Source organism: Eulemur rufifrons, chromosome 1, assembly GCF_041146395.1.
Source record: "Eulemur rufifrons isolate Redbay chromosome 1, OSU_ERuf_1, whole genome shotgun sequence".
NCBI lineage: Eukaryota > Metazoa > Chordata > Mammalia > Primates > Lemuridae > Eulemur > Eulemur rufifrons.
This window is the reverse complement of record NC_090983.1, coordinates 54,981,405-55,003,685: the sequence shown is the minus strand read 5'-3', so window position 1 is coordinate 55,003,685 and position 22,281 is coordinate 54,981,405. Positions and strand designations below refer to the sequence as shown.

The 22,281-nt window shown below is 39.2% G+C and overlaps 1 protein-coding gene across 2 annotated transcripts in view; it reads right to left on the bottom strand.

Moving 5' to 3' along the window:
- SLC25A12 (solute carrier family 25 member 12) overlaps positions 1 to 22,281 on the bottom strand; it is an 85,757-nt gene that overhangs the window by 4,863 nt on the left and 58,613 nt on the right. For both annotated transcript variants that reach the window (XM_069471110.1, XM_069471119.1), the window contains 6 exons: positions 19,837 to 19,918; positions 18,347 to 18,505; positions 15,183 to 15,235; positions 14,864 to 14,944; positions 3,392 to 3,532; positions 1,413 to 1,551 (listed from right to left, as the gene is read on the bottom strand). In XM_069471110.1, coding sequence (XP_069327211.1) covers positions 1,413 to 1,551; positions 3,392 to 3,532; positions 14,864 to 14,944; positions 15,183 to 15,235; positions 18,347 to 18,505; positions 19,837 to 19,918 — 655 coding nt within the window. The remainder of the gene's footprint in view (positions 1 to 1,412; positions 1,552 to 3,391; positions 3,533 to 14,863; positions 14,945 to 15,182; positions 15,236 to 18,346; positions 18,506 to 19,836; positions 19,919 to 22,281) is intronic.

Sequence of the window (22,281 nt, the reverse complement as noted above, 5' to 3'; positions counted from 1 at the left end):
GATGATTGGAGAGCACAGGGAAAAGCCTGGAGGGAAATACCAGCCCCCACTTCAAAGTGGGAGACTAGTAAGTACCAGAAAGGGGCTGATATGAACACTTGGCACCACAACTGAACAGGAAACTTTACTGGCTTTTAAACATGCAACTGACTGAAATGACAAGTGCTACAAGACAAGGGATTTGCTGGACCCCAAATGAGGGCTGTAAGCTCCCTGGGGGGAGTTTTTTAATCATCACAAGTCATCCTCTGTCATCACAGGCAAGAACACCGACATGGTCCATCCCAACACTCCTGAACAGAGAGCTCCTGTCACACGCCACGCACAGCACACTTCGGGAAGTGCCCGGGCATCCTACTGTTCAGCCAGGGCCACGAGAGAATGAACCCAGTGAGCAAGGGCCAAACAGTGAACGTGAGCCCCGCTGGTCAGAGCCACACTGAGCTCTGTGACGGCTCATTACTTGTTGTACAGAGAGCAAACATGCGTCTTTTCCTCCTCTGTCACCTCTGAGTGTTGGTGCAGCCAAGAACACCATTTTCCCTTTCTAGTCTAAGTCAGCTCCTTCACAACTCAAGAGTAAGCCTACACCTGTGAGATGAGAAGGAAGCATCTTACACCTTGCTGCGTTTGTTAGGGTCCTCTTTCATATGGAATCTCTTCTGTGCTGAATTTGGCATCTTAGACTAGATGAAGGTTTTCATTCATTCCCCTTACATTTATTGAGCTCCCATTATTAGTCTGTTCGTCATGTGGGACAGCAGGAATGAACAGAATGAAACCCCTGCCCTAAAGAAGCTCTCAGCCTAGTACCGAGGGGAAAACTTATGCAAACAACCATTAATAAAAGACAAAGTGCTAAGGGTCAGAAAAGAGATGAAGATCGAGTTCAGGCTGGTTTGCTGAGGGGCACTGATTACTTTGATCTAACGAGGGCGGTGGGAGAGCTTCATGCAGAAAGCTCAATTTTGAGCCACATCATGTAGACTCCAACATACAGAGATAGAAAGTAAGGGCATGCTAGACCTGTGCATCAGCCTGAGATACCACAAGGCAACTGATTTGATGAAAAACTTTTCCACCTTAATGCTTAGCTTGGCTGCACTCAAGGTTTCAGGGGCACAGGAGACTAAGAAACACATTAATGATGAAAGCCCAATTTAGATGGGCAGATCTAATTTGGCTCTGAGTTGCTAAGCTGCATTAAGCTGTTTATCCACATTATGCAAATGTAATTAACTCTCATCAGAATCATAGCACGTCCCACAAAGGAGAAAAAGCGATCATACTTAAACTAAGTCAGGTACAAACAATAACCCTTTCAGAAAGAAAGGGGGAAAGTGCATAGAGACTCTGTACTCCTTAAAGACAACATGAGGATTCTTCTAGTTAACAAAAAAAATTGTAGTTACCTGCCATGGCTCCAGCTGCAAGAAGATTTAAACCTCCCACGTGTCCGTTTTCATCCGCCAGAAGTAGTTTGCAATGAGCATAAACAGGAAAATAGATTGCAGAGAAGGGAATGTCTCGGAGGAAACACGCTTTGGCACCCTGTCACACAGTGGAGAAATAGTGCCAAACAGTGTGTGAATGCCCGAATGGGATCCAGGGGGCTGTTGATGACAAGCCTGGGGTGTCCCTCAAACAATGTTGAACTGATGTGGGAGGAAAATCGGGGAGAGGGGAGGCCTGTGGGGAAGAGGGAACCATGCATGTCTCAAAGCTTGTGAAAGCAAGTAACTGGGACACAACAATATCCTCACAACTAAGAACTTCTGGCATTTCTAACGTAGACTCAGATTTTTCTAAATTAATTAATTAATCTTTTATTGTGGTAAGAACATGTAACACCAATTCTACCCTCTTAACAGAATGTTTAGTGTGCAGTACAATATTAACTATAAGCACAATGACAACTTATTAATGTTGGGTAACTTTGGTACTCATTGAACTCGATTCAATTTTTTAAGGTTAATAAAACTTCAGTTCTGTTTGGCTTTGGTGGCGGTGGGGAGAGGGTGGAGGGAGTTAGACTTTGGATCCCAAGATTAATAGCTTGAGTCCGAAAGAACCGCCCCACCGACACAGTGCCAGGTGGGAGGCAAGACGCAATTGGGTGAGGAAGGTGACTGTGAGGAAGGGAAGAGGAAAAAGAAAAAAAGAAACCACAACTCTTCTCTCCCCATTGTCCATATCCTAAATAGAAGACTGGGGGAATCCAGACAAAATTTTTTTAGCTTTTAGTAGTGAGCGGTTTCCACGGGGGTAGAGAACCACCCAGAGACAGCCCAGGGCTCCACCTAGCGAGGCAAACACTCCACCTCGGCACTTGTTTCCCTAATGGCTCTGTTTTTAAAAGACAAGCTCAAACATTTTCTTTAAAAAAAAAATCTAAGGACTCTCTAAAGGATAATACAGAGAGAACCAATATTAATACATCCGGCTCTCAAAGGGAATTCCAAAAAGGATGGAAATTGGCGATTGGAAGGGGAGCAAAACTGTGTACAAAACTCTCTCGAGATGAGCATAATTGTTTGTTGGTCTCCAGAAAGCCCTGTCGCCGTGTGATTCCAATATATAGAATTTCTAATTTCTAATTTGCAGTTATAGAGGCAAATTTATGCATTTCTGCAGTGATGGATCTATAAATGAATCAGATGTTGTGGAAACACAGTTGCCTATAGTGGCTACATTTATGTATTCCCCCTTATACCAGGCAAAGGAATGGAAAGAAATACTCTTCCTTGTTTAAGAAAAATAATAGCTTCTGCTCCATTACATCTGATCTGTAATGATGGGAGTAGGCACACCTGCAGGGAAGGAATCTGTTGACTGGCATTTTGCCGAAGTACAGTACACTCTGTTGTTGTTATTGTTTTTTAATGGAATTCATTATTGACAAATCTTACCACTTAACTTCTTAAAGACCTGAATCTTACCAAACTCTACTACTGTTTTATCATGGTCAGATTATTAAGACAAAGAGAAGCTCCTACAGGGAAGATAACAATAGCGGTAACTCAGACTCAGAATAAACATAAGACTTTTTTGAAGCCCTAAACCAGCCCAAAGAGAACACCAAAGAAACTTTCCCCAAACCCCTTATCAAACAAAAGGCTGTGAGCCTGGAGCCAGCAGGTCTGCGCTGTTAGTGCCGGCCTCCCTCACGGGACTTCAGAACAGAACAGGAGAGCGTGCGTGGAGCCCACTCCCTCTAACAGAAGAATCCTGATTTTTTCTTTTTGTTTGACTTTCTACTCCACAGACTACCCTTGCTGGACAAGAGTGCTTTTCAGTTTGGTGGGGAGAAGTCTGGTTTCTGCATTCTTTCACATTTACATTGAGTACATTACAACCTCTCCACTGAGATAACCCACAGGACTCCACTCACCTTATACAGACCAAAAATTCCCAAGTCCCGGAGCACATTTAGGGCGCTGACTCTGGGTCCCGTGGTGATCTCCCCAGCTACCTGCAGACGGATCTTCACTATCTCCAGTGGGTTCGTAAAGATGACCTGAGAGCCTCCGGCCTGCAGGAGAGGGAGCAGGGACAGTGGCAGATTTCCACATCAGAGCTGGACTGGCAGTGCCCACAAGGCAAATCCAGAGAAGCCTCCACATTTCACCACCTTTCCACCTCCTTTGTCTTCATCGGGGAACGAGAGTCTGACACTTTGGCTAAAGCTGGAGAGGTTCACAGGGATGGTCCCCAACTCTGTCATGGGTCAGTCTACCTCTGGGTTTGTTTCTATTTGAAATACCGAGATTGTTTCTCACACCAGTCTTTCCGGGCTCACCTCAGCCATCTCCAAAAGAGCAAAAGTAATAAACCCATTTGGAAAACAGAAGTGAAGCCAGATGTGGCAGTGGGTGCTCCCACCACCAGGGAAAGGGAGGGTAGGAGACTGGGATTCTTAACAAGCCGGGGCTAAAGTTCAGATCTGCAATCGTTTCTTTCCTTTACTCCGCAAGCATCCTCTTTCGCACAGCCGCTTGCTTCTGCTTCCTTGGGTTGTGGAGCAATTAATGCAACTTTGGCCCCACAGAGGTGCCTTAAATCAGGCAGGGGAAAGTCTCCTTTGGTTCAAATTCTAAAAAGTATTATCCTGAGCAAAGGTACACAGATACACAGCTACACCCACACAAAAGGAAAGCATTTGGAAAGATAAATTGCAGTATCATTTCAAGACAAAAGCAGAAAAACTCTTCAAGGTAGAGCCAGGAAATGGAACATCTAGTTCCCGAGAGTACAACACCCTCAGATCAAAGCCGCATTCCACACTCTGATGGTGAGTGACAGAGATCTGAATTTGGATAATGAGAGTATATTTGCATCTGAAATCTGTTAACTAGTCAAGGAAAAAAAAGAATGTTTTAACAAAACTACCAACTCCTTTTTTGGTTTCTGCAAGAAAGGAAAAAAATGTATGTATGTGACCAGAGATATATATAAATAAATAAATATATATATTTTCTTTCATGAAGTAAAAAATCCCATTTACACACTTTCATCTTAAACTGTAGCTGTTTACATTATATAATCACAACCATAGTCATATAATATTCATAATCATATTCTAATCATCATACTCATTTTCTATAATCACAACTTAACTGCAATGCACATCCACGTGAAATATGAAATGTGTGCCTCTCTGGGGCATTGTAATTCTACAGGTATGAAAGACTACAAACACCCAAAAAACTCACCTGCAGCCTTCAATGGCACTTCAAGCCTCTACCTTCACCCACATTCCTGCTCATTCATCTAAAACCCACAGCCCTCTCAGACCCCCTCCTAAGGGGCAGCAAGGTGGCGCAGCCCATTTGCCTAATAGTCCTGGGGCTCTAAACCCCCAACTAGTCCTATCCCAGTCCTGACCCCTGACTCCTTTCCCCATGCACAAGTGTCCTCACAGACACTAGATTCCTTACCTCTCCCCGGCAGTTTATTGCTCTAGATTCCCCAGGGCCCTAAACCCCTTTTTGTCCTTTGAGCAGGGAGGTGCAGCAATTTGCTGTGTCTGTATCTCTCTCTCTCTCTCTCTCTCTCTCTCTTTCTCTCAGTTTCCTGTAACTCCCCAACTTGACACAATTCAGACCACTGGCACATGGGTCCCCCAATGAGGTACTGACCCAATTTTACATGGTGACTCGCCTGCGTTTCTCTCTCTTTTAATCTGTTGCACTGCAGGCAGAAGGAAGCATTTTAATGTTCCAATCAAAGCAAACAATACTTTCAAAAGGATTGCTGGGTAAAAAATTATGCTAAAATGATAATCCAAGTAATTGCTCCTGTAGCTGGTATTAAGGACCAAACCAATTGAAAAAGTTTACTACTACTCTGAAATCTCTTGTTTAAATAATGATTGCAAAGACTATCTTTGGGAAAATGTGCTTTATGTTCTAAACTAAAGCAGATTAAAGAAAAAAAGAATAGAACCACATATTTTGATTATAATCCCCCAAATTTGCCACCACCAGACAGTGTCAGCCCCTGGGTGCCAAGTGTTAAATGTGGACATTATGTTTAAATAAATACAAAGTTCTTTCATGTTTGTAATCATTAGTAAATTACAACACCTGCAGGGCAGAAGTACTCTACTCCATATCCTCCCACCCCCAGTTCCCTCCTCCCTTCCCTTCTCTCATAGACCCTTTTGAAAATAATTGTCAGATTATTGAGATTTGTACTCCTATAACAATGCTTCAAATTTCTCGGCGTGTACAAGTAACAGGCTTTCTACTAAAATGGTGCGATCAAGAGAAGGAAACGACTCCATTTTAAAATACATACACATTAATTGTATGCTTTAAAGACTGGTTACCTGGAACACATACTAAATCCCAGCAATACATAGGACATAACCACAAAACTCAATTTATGTGCACTTATAAACAGATATAATCTGGCAAGTGGGCATGCAAACAATGAAACAATGACTCTATAGCAAGGCACACATCTATGAGTTGTTTCATGCCTATGTACTGTATTTGAAGGGGGAACGCTCCTAGGAACATCATTTGTATACAGTTTAAAAATTAATATACAAGCCAGGAGCAATGGCACGTGCTTGTTGTCCCAGCTACTTGGGAGACTGAGGTGGGAGGATCACTTGAGACCAGGAGTTCAAGGTCAGCTTGGCAACCACGACAAATAACATAAACAGAACATAAAATATTAGGCACACATTTGATCACAAATATGTCAAAATTTATCTAAGTTTATTGAAATCTAAGTAGCTTAAAGACTAAAACATTCATTGCCTCTTGGAAAGAGAAACTGAGTAGCTGGGAGAAAGAACATTCATAGTGTACCCTGTTGTTTAAGTGCTGAAACATAAGAATGTACTAACTATTCAACAACAGCAACACAAGAAACAGAACTGGTCTTAGAAACAATGTCTTTATAGACTAGGTCTTCTCTCACACCTTCCTTCTCCCCATGTTAAATTTGGTAATTTACCAAAAATATTTTTTAAACTTTTAAAGTTGGCATTAGTTATCTGTGAATCCAAAACTTTTAAAAAGCTTATTTACCTATGTATATATGAACATCAAAAAAACCTACACAAATACAGCTAGTGGTCTGAAATAAATAGACATGAAGATATATAAAATTTATATTTCAGTTTAAATATAAATTGTATATATGTATAAATACATATATATATTTTTGAGATACAGTCTCGCTCTGTCACCCCGGGTAGAGGGCAGTGGCATCATCAAAGCTCACAGCAACCTCAAACTCCTGGGCTCAAGCAATCCTCCTGCCTCAGCCTACTGAGTAGCTGGGACTACAGACACACACCACCTCGCCCGGCTAATTTTTCTATTTTTAGTAGAGATGGGGATCTCACTCTTGTTCAGGCTGGTCTCCAACTCCTGAGCTCAAGCAATCCTTCTGCCTCAGCCTCCCAGAGTGCTAGGATTATAGGCGTGAGCCACCGCGCCTGGCTTATAAATATATATTTTAAACAAGTTGGCATTAGTTATCTGTGAATCCAAAACTTTTTAAAAAGCTTATTTACATAGATAGATAGATAGGTAAGATATAGGTAGATACAGCTTACCTATAGGTAGATAAGCTTTATATACATATATATGAACATCAAAATTAACCAAATATAGCTAGTGATCTGAAATAAGATACCAAGATAAGTAGCATTTTAAATTGAACCACAATGATACACAACTACATAGATTTAAATAGACACTGCTTAATTTGAAATCTTACTGCTTCTGGTACTAAGGCTGATATTAGAAAACACACCATTCTATACCAAACCTTTGGTGACTTTTTTCATTCACCAAATCACCCAAATTAGCTTCTAGCCCTCTAATTTCTAAATTTCCCTCGTCAAATTTGTTACTTTTTGTTTTTTAAAGAAACACAAGGTCTAATATTAAAACAGACTTAAATGCTTTTATTTTTCAATATTAAGTTGTCATTTCTTTGTTCTAGAACTGAATTTAAAACATATATAAAAGCAACAAATCTCATTTTGAATGAGGGTTACTCATATAGAACAAATGGAAAGAATGTTAAAACTTCCATTTAATCTTATATCACATAAATTTTTTATGAGAAAATAAACCAACTAAAGCTGACAAGCAAGAGAAAAGGATATAGAATTGAGATGTCACCCCGCCTTCACTGTGCCTGAGGCCGAGAGGCTATGTAAAGCATTAGGCCTGTTCAATCTTCTGCCCTCACAATCCTACCCCAGGGGCAGGGTCCACAAAGAGGTTGGGGACTGGGCCCTGCTTGTGCCAAGTACCTTGTTTATTTATTTCTTTCATCTGTTGTCTCCTATAGTTTGAAACAATTTCCCTCCAGCCACAAAGTGACCAATCTAAGCAATTTATTATAAAGTCTTCCCTTACAGAGACCTATAAAAATCTAACTTCAAGTTGTTTAAGGTCACACCAGCTCCCTGAGCAGATGTACAAAATACGTGCATTTAAAACAACCAAACCAGGCCGGGCGCGGTGGCTCACGCCTGTAATCCTAGAACTCTGAGAGGCCGAGGCGGGTGGATTGCTCGAGGTCAGGAGTTCGAGACCAGCCTGAGCAAGAGCGAGACCTCGTCTCTACTAAAAATAGAAAGAAATTATATGGACAGCTAAAAATATATACAGAAAAAATTAGCTGGGCATGGTGGCGCATGCCTGTAGTCCCAGCTACTTGGGAGGCTGAGGCAGGAGGATCGCTTGAACCCAGGAGTTTGAGGTTGCTGTGAGCTAGGCTGATGCCACGGCACTCTAGCCTGGGCAACAGAGCGAGACTCTGTCTCAACAACAACAAGGAAAAAAAACAAAAAAAACCAACAAAACCAATAAAAGTCACAGAAATAGTTATCACTAGAACTGACTCAAGAGGAACAGACAATGACTCTGTCTTATATACCCACCATCAGCCATTCCTAGATACTTTTGTAAAGCAATGGGAAATGCTAGGGTTCTTTCTAAAATAGTCTAGGATAGTCATTGTTTAAAAGGAATATATTCCAAAATGCTCAGTGCTGTGTGACCATATATGCCAGGATGTTATGATATAAAACTAAACATATTCCTAAGTAGGGTAAGGGAAGTGCTATGAGCTGAATGTTGATGTCTCCCCAAAATTCATATGTTGGACCCGAATATCCAACATGATAGTATTAAGAGGTGAGGCCTTTTGGAAAGTGATTAAGTCATGAGGATTCTGCCCTCATGAATGGGATCAGTGCCCATATAAAAGAAGTTGAAGGGAGCTGTCTTGTCCCTTCCACCATGTGAGGACATAGCAACAAGGTGCCATCTTGGAAGCAGAGGACAAGCCCTCAGCGGACACTGAACCTGTTGCCACTTTGATCTTAGACTTCCCAGCCTCCAGAACTCTGAGCAATGAATTTCTGTTGTTTATAGATCACCAGTCTAAGGTATTCTGTTTTAGCAGCCAGAACAGACTAAGATAGGAAGAGTCAAAAATCCCCGAATAGGCTGCTTTTAACATAAATGTATTTAATATAAGCATTTTTAACTTGTGTGCATATGCATGTATGTTCTCATATGGAAGTATACAGTTGAGACTACACTGATTCCTGGGAATGGGAGGTGGAGGAGCTGTTTCTAAACAACTCTTTAGATATGTATAAAAACTTAGATTGCTGAGGAAGACACAGATAGCCTTCTTCAGTATGGCGAGCTCACTAGCTACAGATCTTGGCCCCCAGCATTAGTAAAAGCTCCACCTAACGAGGAGGCTTTCTCCTGCACCCATATGAAGGAAGGACACACACATGCATAAGCTGAAGGGAAGAAGCATGGGAAAGTGGAAAGATCCTGTGTTTGGAAGGCTGTTTACCTAGATTGTCATAAACTTTGCACTGATCATAACCATTCCATTCCTCGGTGTCCCACTATGAAAACAGGGATCCCAGCAACTGCCCTATCTACCTCACAGAGCTCTTGTGCACTAACTAATGAGAGAGCACTGCAGATTGAAAGCAAGACAAAGGTAAGGAAGGTGTTCTCCAGAAAGTATGTTCATACAGGGTTGCAGAAACTCACTTGCAACATGAGGGATATTAGCCCTTTGCTGAGCAATAAATACATTTTGAGTTTTAAGACTTCAGTTAACTCAGAAGTAAACACTCTCTGCAAGAGGTAATGTGGTTGGCCAGGTAAGTAGTAAACTGACCTCTGAATAGAGTTTAACAATAAAAAAACAGGTACTTACCAGAGAGACCTTTAGAAAGTACATATAGGTCAGTCCATTTATATTTTTTAACTTTCTGCTTTGTTAATTTGGAAAGGCATTTAAATTTATTCCCACTTAAGTTTCTGGATGTGTCCAAGAAACTACATCATTGATTTTTCTTTAAAAAACCACCACAAATACCATTAAGAAAATTAATAAACATCTTGCTAGACTTGGAAAATTAAAAAAAAAAAAAGTTAAACAAGTTACAGACTGGGAAAAAAACTTTCGTAATACATTTATCTTACAAAGGACTATTTCTACGACGTACAAAGAACTCCTACAAATCAATAATAAAAAATACAAATAACCTAATAAAAACTAGGCAGAAGACTTGAATACTTTACCAAAAAAAAAAAAAATCTATCTATCCATCTATATACACACACTCACACACACATATATACACAAATAGCCAATAAACACATGAAAAGATACACTACATCTTTAGGTATCAGGGAAATGCAAATTAAAACCACAATAAGATATCATTTCATACTAACTAGAAGGGCTAACATCAAAAAGATTAAGAATATCAAGCAGGCCGGGCGCGGTGGCTCACGCCTGTAATCCTAGCACTCTGGGAGGCCGAAGTGGGCAGATCGTTTGAGCTCAGGAGTTCGAGACCAGCCTGAGCAAGAGCGAGACCCCACCTCTACTAAAAATAGAAAGAAATTATATGGACAGCTAAAAATATATATAGAAAAAATTAGCCGGGCATGGTGGCGCATGCCTGTAGTCCCAGCTACTCGGGAGGCTGAGACAGGAGGATCGCTTGAGCTCAGGAGTTTGAGGTTGCTGTGAGCTAGGCTGACGCCACGGCACTCACTCTAGCCTGGGCAACAGAGTAAGACTCTGTCTCAAAAAAAAAAAAAAAAAAAAAAAAAAGAATATCAAGCAATAGCGCGGATGTAGAACAACAGGAATCCTTGCTGATGAGACTACAGAATGGTCCACCTGCACCTGAGAAATAACTTGGCAGTTTCTTTTAAATTGAACACACATCTATCCTGCTCTACTCTTATTCACCTAGGAAAAATGAAAATATATGTTGACAAAAAGATTTGTACAAGAATGTTTACAGTAACCTTAGTTATAATAGCCAAAAACTGCAGGCAACCCAAATGTCCACCAACAGCAGAATGGACAAATGGTGGTAGATTCATACGATGGAATTATACTCAGCAAAATTAAAAAACAAAACAAACAAAAACCTGATACCCGCATGACAAGGATGACTTAATGAAAACATTGTTAAGCAAAAGCAGCAGCCATGAAAGAATGTGTTTTGTATGTTCCATTTACATGAAATCTAAGAACAAACAAAACTTGTGACAGATATCAGAACTGTGGTTGCCTGGGGGAAGGGAAGTGGGATTGATTGGAAAGAGGCATGAATGAATCTTCTGGGGTGAAATGTTCTTTATCTTATCTTGAGCAAGACTGTGTCTCAAAAAAAAAAAAAAAAGATAGTAACAAGTGGTGGCAAAAAAAATATGGGGAAATCAGAACCTTCATACACTGCTAGTAGGAATGGAAAATGGTGCAGCCACTTTGAAAAACAGTCTGGCAGTTCCTGAAAATGAATATTAGAATTGCCATATGACCAACTAATTCCACTGGTATGTACATACCTAAGAGAAACAAAAACATGTGTCTATGTAAAACCTTATACACCAATGTTAATAGCAGCATTATTCATAATAGCCAAAATGTGGAAACAACCCAAATGTTCGTCAACTAATGAATGAACAAAATATGGCATACTCATATATTCAGCAATAAAAAGCAATGACGTATGAATACATGCTACAACATGCATGAATCTTGAAAACATGCTAAGTGAAAGATGTCAGGCACAAAAGGCCACATACTATGTAATTCCATTTATATAAAATAGTCAGAATTGGTAAATCTGTAGAAACAGAGAGTATGCTAGTGATTGCCTAGGGCTGGGGGGTGGGGTATGAAGACCGAGGGGTGATGGCTAAAGAGCACTTGTTTATGGTGATGAAATGTTCTAAAATTGATTGTGGTGACAGTTGCACAATTCTGTGAATATACTAAAAACCACTGAATTATACACATTAAATGGGGGAATTGTATGGTATGTGAAGCATATCTCAATAAAGCTATTATGCTTAAAATTTGCCTGAAACATAGCAGGTATTCAATGAACAAATAAATAAAAACATACATCAAATGTGAAAGAATATGGATTTGGAGACAGAAGTGGTTTGAATCTCAACCTTGCCATTTATTAAGTGCTGACTGAGGTTTCAGTTTCTTCAACTCTAGCTGGGAATAACAATGAGATAAGCCCTTTAAAACATTCAGCCCAGTAAAAAAAAAAAAAAAAAAAAAAAAAAAAAATTACCTACTGCTCATCAGCAATCTAGCAGATTAGAGCTACATTAAAAGCAAAAATCAGTGTTAATGATAGTACTAATAGTAATATTTTAGTTAAGATGAGTGGTAGATGCATGGATACTCGTTTTATTATTACTCTATATCTATATAGTATGTATTTTTTGCATGTAGCAAATATCACATACCTTTAAAAACAAATCATAAAACAAAACAAACAACAAAAGAAGTCTGATACCTGAGGACCAGAGATTTTTACTTCTTGGTCACTTCATGATCTAGGCAATACATACCATTTTGCCTAAAGGACAATATAGTCATTTCCATGGCCATAGAATTTTCCTCTTATCTAGGGAACTCAAGGCCAAGGTCTTAGCTAATCTTTCTGCTGGGAAAAAGTCTACAATTCAGTTCGAGCCATGTCTTCCTAATTAACCTGCATTAGGTGCCTCTTTAAAGTTGGGTAATTCTCACTGGTAATTCCCACTGGTGGCACTGACAGCACTCAGCTAAACACCCCCAGGGACACTGTACATTGTACCAACCACCCAGAATGGTGAGGACTCTCAGGATCTGGCTCATGGGCAGCCACTCCTCACAGTGTTTATCTGGTGACTGTTTGCCTGGTAGCATTTAGGAGAGAGAATATCCTATAACTCACAGTGCCTGACATTCAATAGATATGTCTCCTTTTTTCCTAAGACTTTATTCCTGTTGAAATTTACAGACTTTTAGGAGAAGTAGTGGATTGTGCTTTAACAATCACTTACACTGTAGTTCGATTGAATTTATCAGTAGAAACTCAATAATTACACATTTTCTTTCTTTCCTGAACAAAGAGATTTAGAGGGAAAGGAGAAGCAGAAAATGTTTGAGGTGAAGAACTGCAGACAACCTGATCATGCTGCCTAGAGTCCAACCTGACTATTTTTCATGCTGTCAATTTCCAGCTAGACAATCCATCAAAGCTTCCAGAAATGAGTCATGATTAAGGAACAGATTTAGAGTGTCAGCACAACCCTCAAGGCACCTCAGACTTCAATAGAAATTCCCGAAGTTCAAACCTATAAACAGGGTTTTTACCTAGGAAGAACAAAGGAACCAAATATCTTATTACGGTTTAACCAATTAGGTCACATGCCAGACATGGGAACAGGTCAGTTTCATGGCCAAAAACCTGAACATCGCAAATGGAAACAAATAATTAGCTCTGTGGAACAGAAAAAGCATGACTTAGAAGATTTCTGGCAAATATATGCATGAGTTAAGAAGCTTCTAAACCAAATGCAAACTTAAAACCACTGAGAGAAAGAGTATTTACAATTTGCAAAAGTTCTTTCACTAAAGGAGAAACAATTACAGCATCTCACAAGAAGAAGCACAACATTTTTGGTGATCTACCTAAGCAAATGTTTTATTCTATGTTTGTTGCTTGCCCGTCATTAAAAAATAAATTAAGCCAACGCGGTTTCCTTCCTGAGAATGCGCTGGGGCACGCGTGCAGACACATGTGCAAACACGTGTGCGCACACACGCCCACACACCAATCCACCGCTTCCATAATACTTTGGTTGCAGAAAGGTGAGGACTCAGGTATGTGCCACACTGACAAATCTCATAAAGGAGAACCCTGAGCAGGCTCTGACCCCTGGGGGCATCTTCTCTGTATTTAAAGCTGCAAAGGTCATCGACCTCATCACCTCCAGTTCCATGGGCAACTGAGGTTTTAGCACGACTGTCAGCCAATTCAACTGGAAGCTATTCATGTTTTCAGGAACAAAATGGAATGAACATGTCTTAAACCATGTGTTATCAAATATGAAACAAATACCACAAATAAAATTAGCAAACCTGCAAAACTTAGATTTGAGAATTGATCTAAATTCAATGTCATGCTTACACTTTAAAGACAGAAACCTTTCTGTTCTCTCAAAGTAAATATAATCTGAATCTCTGAGTGAAGAATTTTTGTCGATAGCTGCTTATAGTTACAGTTGTTTGCCATACCCTACAGCCCCTAAAGAAGGAAAATTATAATTATACCACAATGGCTAACTCAGTCCTACAGCTAAAATATAAGGGCCCAATTAATCAGCCATCTCACACTTAAAGTTCCACTTAATATACATGTATGGCAACTCTACCCACTACTATGTTTTCTGTACTCTATTTCTTAAAAGGAATAGGAATTAGGACTTTTAGAAGTCTAGAAGGTAATGCTTTAGGAAGTTCTGAGGGAGAGCACTGATTAAAATATTACCTCTTTTCTGTACTCAAACCCAGTTAGATTATAAAACAAAATTAAAAATTCATTCCATGGCTGGGCACAGTGGCTCACACCTGTAATTCCAGCACTCTGGGAGGCTGAGGCAGGAGGATTGCTTGAGGCCAGGAGTTTGAGACCAGCCTCAGCAAGACCCCATCTCTACAAAAAATAGTAAAATTAGGTGGGCATGGTGGCACAAGCCTGTAGTCACAGCTACTCAGGGGGCTGAGGCGGGAGGATCACTTGAGCCCAGGAGTTTGAGGCTGCAGTGAGCTATGATGATACCACTGCACTCTAGCTGGGGCAACAGAGCAAGACCCTGTCTCAAAAAAAATAAATAAATAAAAAATTCATTCCATAAATGTTTGCTGGAAAAAACACGCTTAGTGTCCCTTGAGTTCAAGGGACTGTCACTCAGATATCATATCTAATGTGCAAAAAGGAATGTATTTGTCACAAGAAATGCCCAGGATTAATACTTACACAACCTCCAGCAAGGATTTCTGCTGGAAGTGGAATGGAGCCATCTTTTCTGATAAATTTGTCCCGAACGAAATCATTAACCTAATTGGAAAGACAGTATCAGTTAACCAAAATTCCCAACCATTTCCTCTACTGGCACATTGTTGCTTTTCTAAGTCAGCAAAATATTTATCTCATGATAAAATTAAAAATTATCAAGTATTTACATACAAAGTTTTACAAATGCTTTGATAGTATGCCAGTCTCAGCAGCATCCATTTTAGTTTTTGGCTTAATAGTAATCCAAACAAATGACAAATTCAGTGAGAAAGAAACTTACAGTCAATTTAATGGCCTTTTCTGGAGCAACCCCTATAAGTTGTGGTATCAGACCTAAGAAAAGGGACAGACTCATTAGCAATATGGATGTACTAGATATGAATACACAAGCCCAATAAGGAAGCGTTTTCTTCATATTAATTACCCATCAAACATTTTAGAGTTTTCATTAAAATGGGAAAAAATAGATTATCCTAAAAACTCTGTATATGTATGTAGTAATTATTTACAAGTCAAGTATAATGTCATGTCTTCTTGAGGCTATAAAATCCTTTTCTTAAGCGTGCTTCCTTTAAAGCCTAGTTATCCAACCCCTCCCGAAAGGAACATAAGGAAGGAATGGAGCCTATGGGTCTTCTCTACTCTGGGAACGCTGCCAATAACAATGTCACCAAGCACCCTCCCTTGTTACAACCGACAATAGGTAAACAGACACAGACACTTTAGAGAAGCAACGCTGTACACTTGGGAAAGCTCTGAAGAGAGTGTTGTTAAGCATACCCAGATTTTGCCACAAACTACGCTACCTACATAACAGCATACAGTGGCTTGGTTATTATAGAATACCAACTCCCATAATTTTCTCTTCAGAGCAACCCAGCATTCAGTATTCATTTACTTAAAGCAAAACTGCAAAGAAAATATGCAGTTTTAAGCATCATTTAATGAGTATCTTCTATAAGCAAAAACGTATGACTGTTGTATTCTTATTTACTAATATATGTCAAGCTTAAGACATTTTTTAAAAAATCCCCTCAAAACAAAGGAAATCATAATCCTTAACAGTTAAATTTCCCAGGCTGGCTGCGAACTGGAAAAGAAATAATATATAAACAATTCAACATCTGTAGATATTCATAGGGCTCAGCTTTCTAAAGCACACGGCTTATCCAAATTGTTAGCATACTTTTTTTTTTTTTTTTGCAAACATTTTTTAAAGACGCTAACAATAAACATTTTATATCCTTTAAACCATCCAGCCAAGGGGGAGTTAGATATGTGTTTGCCCACTTGCTCACTGCTGATCTTAAGCCTACTTTAAGGATACTGCTGAGTGATTTTCCACGAATTGAGAGCTAGCAAGTAATCACACATACAGGCTACTGTCAGTCAAACTGAATTATCAATGACAAACACAAATCCACACACACCTTGCACGGGTAGCAGACTGATGTAAAGGAATAAATCAGCAGATGGCAGTCTTAACTTTCTAACCTTCATGATTATCAGGCCCTGTTACTTTTAATCTAACTCCCATACAACCATGTCAGCATGTGTATTTGTTTTACAACTTGCCTCAATAAGGCTCATGGAATTTTAATAAAGTACTGATTTGTGTCATTTTATCATTGTTGCATGCAAAGAAATTTAGCTAATCTGTCAACAATTCTGTCAATCATCTGACAGATAATGGACCAGTTCTAAGCAATATATGACAATCTCGATAATCACGGTGTTCACATACAGGACTCCTACAATCTTCTCTCTAATACAAAAGTCTCTCATTTAAAGAACTGATTTTATCAGCTCACATCCTGAATAAAGCCAACAATCCCCTCCCCTACTTGCTATAGTACACCCATTTAATTAACATGACCTCTTTCTAAAATGAAATCTTCTGTAAGCATTTATCCACTGAGAAGGCTAAACTCTGCACTATATATATTAATATCTAGGTTCTTTCTAATAGAGGACATTTTGTTTGCAATTGAAAAGTATACCGAAGAGGAGAAAGGGCATTATTCAACAAAGAAAGGTTGGAGACGTCAAAGAAAAAAGCAACCTTCGTGCCACTGAACTCTGATTCCCCATTAAATAAAATCTAGATATGCAAGGCTTAATCATTTTAAAACAATCATTCACATGGGAAGATTCTGGACAATGCACACCTCTTCCCATGGAGCACACGCAGTACAGCTGGAATTTAGAGAGGCTAGAGTTCTGCATATTTGAGCAAAATTAATTATTCATTCTCAGGAGGAGGGTATTGGAGTTTAGTTTGATTTCAGAATGACTGTCTTCTCTTATTCTATATACATTACTAAAAATGAACATCCTCATGACCCTCTCCTGCAAATATATGTGTATCAGAGTTACATTTTTCACTTGAATACTTGCAAATAATGCTAACCAGAGGTGTTTTTTCTCTTGTCCTTGAGTATAAAGCTTTGTTCAGGCACAGTCTTTCTTTCCTAGGAAGAGGTTCTAAGCCAAACAGTTCAACAGAGCTCAGAATGAGCGAGGGATTAATGAGCTTGTGTGTGCAAACAAACAAGTACAGTAAATTACATAAATGCCCTGGACTTGAGCATGGAGAGAGTATTTTTCAAAGAATTCCAAGTGGCGCCCAAAGGGATTAAAAAATTAATCTCCCTCCCAAAGGAAACCCTAAATTCTAATGTGAAAACATGCACATGAAAGTCATTCTCTCTCCAAAGAGAACAAGTTCCTACAAAGCTGACGGGGGGTGGGGAGAATTCTGTGTGCGGCTGCTGCCTCTGATGCTGACGGCACCATGCTCAGTCTAGAGTTGGTGGTAACATTCCCTGAAAAGAAAATCTCTCTGCTTTGACTGTGTGCCTCTGAGCTAAGGGGAGGAAAGGAACAAGAATTAGACTTGGAATCAAAGGGTTTTCTTTTAATTTTTTTTTAAACTTCAGATGACTCACTAGAAAAGACTTATAAATCATCTCCTAGGAAGAGACAAAAACTTTTGCTATTTCTTTCAGTTGAAACTAGTGTATAGAGGGGTAAACTCACCTTCGAGTGGTAGCCTGGGTTCTATTTCACAGAGAAGAGGTGTATTTCTCCTCTCTAATTCTTTGAGAAAAAGCAGCTTTCTATTTCTTAGCTACTGTCCTTGTATTCCACCTGCAGACATCTGCTTTAGTTTGTAAAAGTATGATGACCCTAGTCCCATATTGGGACAAACACAGGATTTGAATTCCAAGAAATAAAATAGCAGGAAGAAGAAAGGAAGACCTTCTTTGCAGACTAACATTGCTAGAATGTGAGACGGGAAATGAGCAAAGAGAAAATAAAAAGAGAGAAACAGCCCTAGTCTGGCTGGGCAGGCTACGTGTTGGTTTCCATAATGAGTGAGTTAAAATCTGTGGCTGGTGAGATAAAATCATTAACTTCAGCAGCTGTGATTTGCTTACTCACCCCGGTAGAGTCCAAAGAAGCCCTCGTAACGCAAGACTTTCTTAAAACAGTCAAAGCTGTTTTTATACATCAGCTCCCCCACGACAGAGCCACTGCCACGCTGGTTTTGCATTCGGGTCTTCACCAGATCTATAGGATACACTGCAGTGGCTCCCACAGCTACAAACAGAACAATTTTTAGGCTTAAAGAAGAACAGAATTAAATGGAGAGTTCACAAGGACGACAAATCTCGTCTCAAAGGATGAGAAAATAGACCACAATGTCTACTGTCACAAAAGAGACGTTATGTTATTATTTTTCCTTTTCTCATACACAGCCGAGGGATGGCAGGCTAGCGACCACTGGGATCCATAAATACAGCGGCTTTGAAGAACAACTGTCGAGAATGTTCTTTGATATCTCAGGTGTATAAATTAGAAAGGGGATTATCAAGTCATCCCCAATATTAGATAATCAACACTTGATTTTCTATAACGACGTTAAATTATTATGTACAAAATTTCTTTATATTTTCCATTAAGTGCCTAAATATTATATTATGCCAGTTACTTCTTAAAATGACTGTATCTGTACAGTAGGTGGCTGTAATTTTAAAAGTCAGTTTACTAAAGCATTTTGATAAGTTAATCTTATTTACAGCCATAATATCAGAAATAAATTTCAACACGATCCTATCCCTACATGTAGAATTTGGTTTAAAAGATAAATAAGGCCATGCTTCAGAATTTGTCAGGGACTGAAAAATTTATCACATAAACTAGGGTAGTGCATTTTTTGACTGTTGAAAACCAAAACATGCTTTGCAACTTCTAAAACTGAGACTGAAAAGAAAAAATAATAGTCTCTTCAGCTCAGGCTTGTTGTGAAAAATCATAAGCATTTTAATCACACCTGCTGCGTTCTTCTCCACAAAGCAACTTCGGATTCAACACATTTTCTATGTAGAGCATTTAAGCAAAAACAGTCTCTCAAATTTCAGCTGGGAAAAGGCAGGGAAGGGGAGGTTCATTTTAGCAAATAAACTTCAAATCTAGATATTCTTAAACCAATGAAAGGGAGAAAGGAAAAAATACAAGCAGAAAAGCAAAAGTGAATCACTTTGAGAGGCCCTTTTATTTCATGAGGTTCCAGGATTTGTATCCCAAATCTCAGTTTCCTTCCTTGCCTATCCCCAACCGCATCAACACAGTCCTATTCTCCATTTTCCACCCTAGCCTTAACTGGTATATTGAAGGTGAGAGCAGCCCCGCATCCCAGACGTTCACATCATTACAGAGCTTTTGTCCTGAAAGACAGACTGGAGCCAGAGGGGCCACCGCCATGCTACGACAAGTCCTCTGATCATAGGTAAAAATAAAGAACACTTCAGAAAGCCCCGCAGTCATGACCCACGGGAACAATGAACTGCACCTCTGCTGATCTGTCCCGGTCTAGTGAGATAATATTACATTAACACAAGCCTGAAGCAGCACATAGACATGTCACTCACCTCCAGCAATCGAGCCCAGAGTGAATCTATAAGCAGACTCGGCAATCTGGAGCCAGATAGGCCTGCCGAACCCATGAGAGTGCTGCGGAGAAGTAGAAAACACATACAAAAATTTTGGAGAAGCACACAGCAAATCAAAAAGCTACAATGTGGCTATTTTAAAATAAGGGAAAACAAAATATAAAAGTGATATTGTTAATGAGGTAACATGTTTTCTGAAAAAAGAAAATAGGATATTTATGTAGCTAAAAAATGGAAGCAATATATTTTTGAAAAAGATACCTCTAGCATCAGCTTTTGAAAACTATATTCAGCCAAATACACAGTAGCTTTTTTCCTGTATTTTTTGCAAGCCCATTAATGCCTCATTTATCTGCTACTACTGAGGAATACACTACTAGTCTACAGAAGTGACTCTTCAAGGTAAACAAACATTTCAGGTCCAAAACTTCCCCCCGCTTCTTTAACTTAAAATTTAAAAATCTTTCTAAAATGTATAAAAATTACCTTGATTCCCAAATCAGAGAATATTGAATATAACTACTATCTCTAATGACTACTATCCTAGCCATACTCATAGTTCTAATACAAAATCTATGATAATTATAAAATTAAGCAAAGGGAAAAATCCCATCAGAATGTTATTTCATAGGTATCCCATAGCGTAAAGAAAGGACCTGAAATAATTTGTCCATATTAGTGCTAGTCTTATTCTTTAATATTTTCATTATGAAAATATCTTATATACTACATAAACAGTCTGAAATAAAGGAATAATAAATTTACTTTTTTTTTTTTTTTTTTGAGACAGAGTGTCACTTTGTTGCCCTGGCTAGAGTGAGTGCCATGGCATCAGCCTCGCTCACAGCAACCTCAAACTCCTGAGCTCAAGCAATCCTCCTGTCTCAGCCTCCCAAGTAGCTGGGACTACAGGCATGCACCACCATGCCTGGCTAATTTTTTTTTCTATATATTTTTAGCTGTCCATATAATTTCTTTCTATTTTTAGTAGAGATGGGGTCTCGCTCTTGCTCAGGCTGGTCTCGAACTCCTGAGCTCAAACGATCCGCCCACCTCGGCCTCCCAGAGTGCTAGGATTACAGGCGTGAGCCACCGCGCCCGGCCTATAAATTTACTTTATCATAAAGAAAAGTTGAAAACTATTAGCTTGAAATGAGCTTTTTAAAAAAGCATCATAAAAAGTTCAGATACTTCCCATTATATTAATTATACATAAATCTAATAGACATTATAAAATTAGATAAACATTTTAAACATATACAAAAATATAAATTATAAAAGAATGAGATAAAATATTTTAAAATAATTTTGTACTTTACTTATTAATGCAAAAATCTTTTTGATAGTACTTTAAAGTATTAAATGGTCATCCCTTGGTATCCACAGGGGATTGGTTCCAGACCCAACAATACCGCAATCTGTGGATGCTCAAGTCCCTGATACACAATGGCATAGTATTTGCACATAACCTACACACATCCATACGTCCTCCCGTATACTTTAAATCATCTCTAGATTACTTATAATACCATGTAAATGATACATAAATAGTTGTTACACTGTATTTTTAAAAATTTATATTATTTATTGTTATATTCTTATTTTTTATTGGTTTTTCCCCCCCCCCAGGGATTTTTGACCCACAGTTGGCTGAATCTGTGGACGCAGAACCCATGGATATGGAGGGCCGGCTGTAATGACTGAATATGCTTCAGCTAGTTTTTTTAGGTTTTTTTTTTTTTTTTTTTTTAATTTTTTGAGACAGGATCTCGTTCTGTCGCCCAGGCTGGAATGCAGTGGCCCAATCATGGCTCACTGCAGCCTCAACTCGTGGGCTCAAGAGATCTTCCTATCTCAGTCTCCCGAGTAGCTGGGACAACAGGTACACAAAGTACATACCCCTTGCTAATTTTTTAAAATTTTTTGTAGAGATGGGGTTTCGTATGTTCCCAGGCTGGCCTTGAACTCCTGGCCTCAAGCAATCCTCCTGCCTCGGCCTCCCAAAAGTGCTGGGGATTACAAGCCTGAGCCACCCACTTGGCTTGTTTTTTAAATATTGATTGAACACTTAGTTACACAGTGAGGCTAAGCAGTTAATTCTGATACTTTGTTTCAAAGACAACAGTTGAATATCTAAACACAATCTCTTCCTTCAAGGCAACCATAATGTTTAACCTCATATACTTTGAAGAAATTCAAGTGATAACATTGCTATGGATTGAATGTTTATGATCCCCAAAATTCATGTGTTGAAACCTAATGCTCAAGGTGATGGTATTTAGGGAGGTACCTTCAGGAGGTAATTAAGTCATGAGAGTGGATCCCTCGTGATAAGATTAGTGCCCTTATAAGAAAAGATAGGAGAGAAGGTTTCTCTCTCTCTCTCTCTCTCATATATATATGAGAGAGAGAGAGAGAGGATGT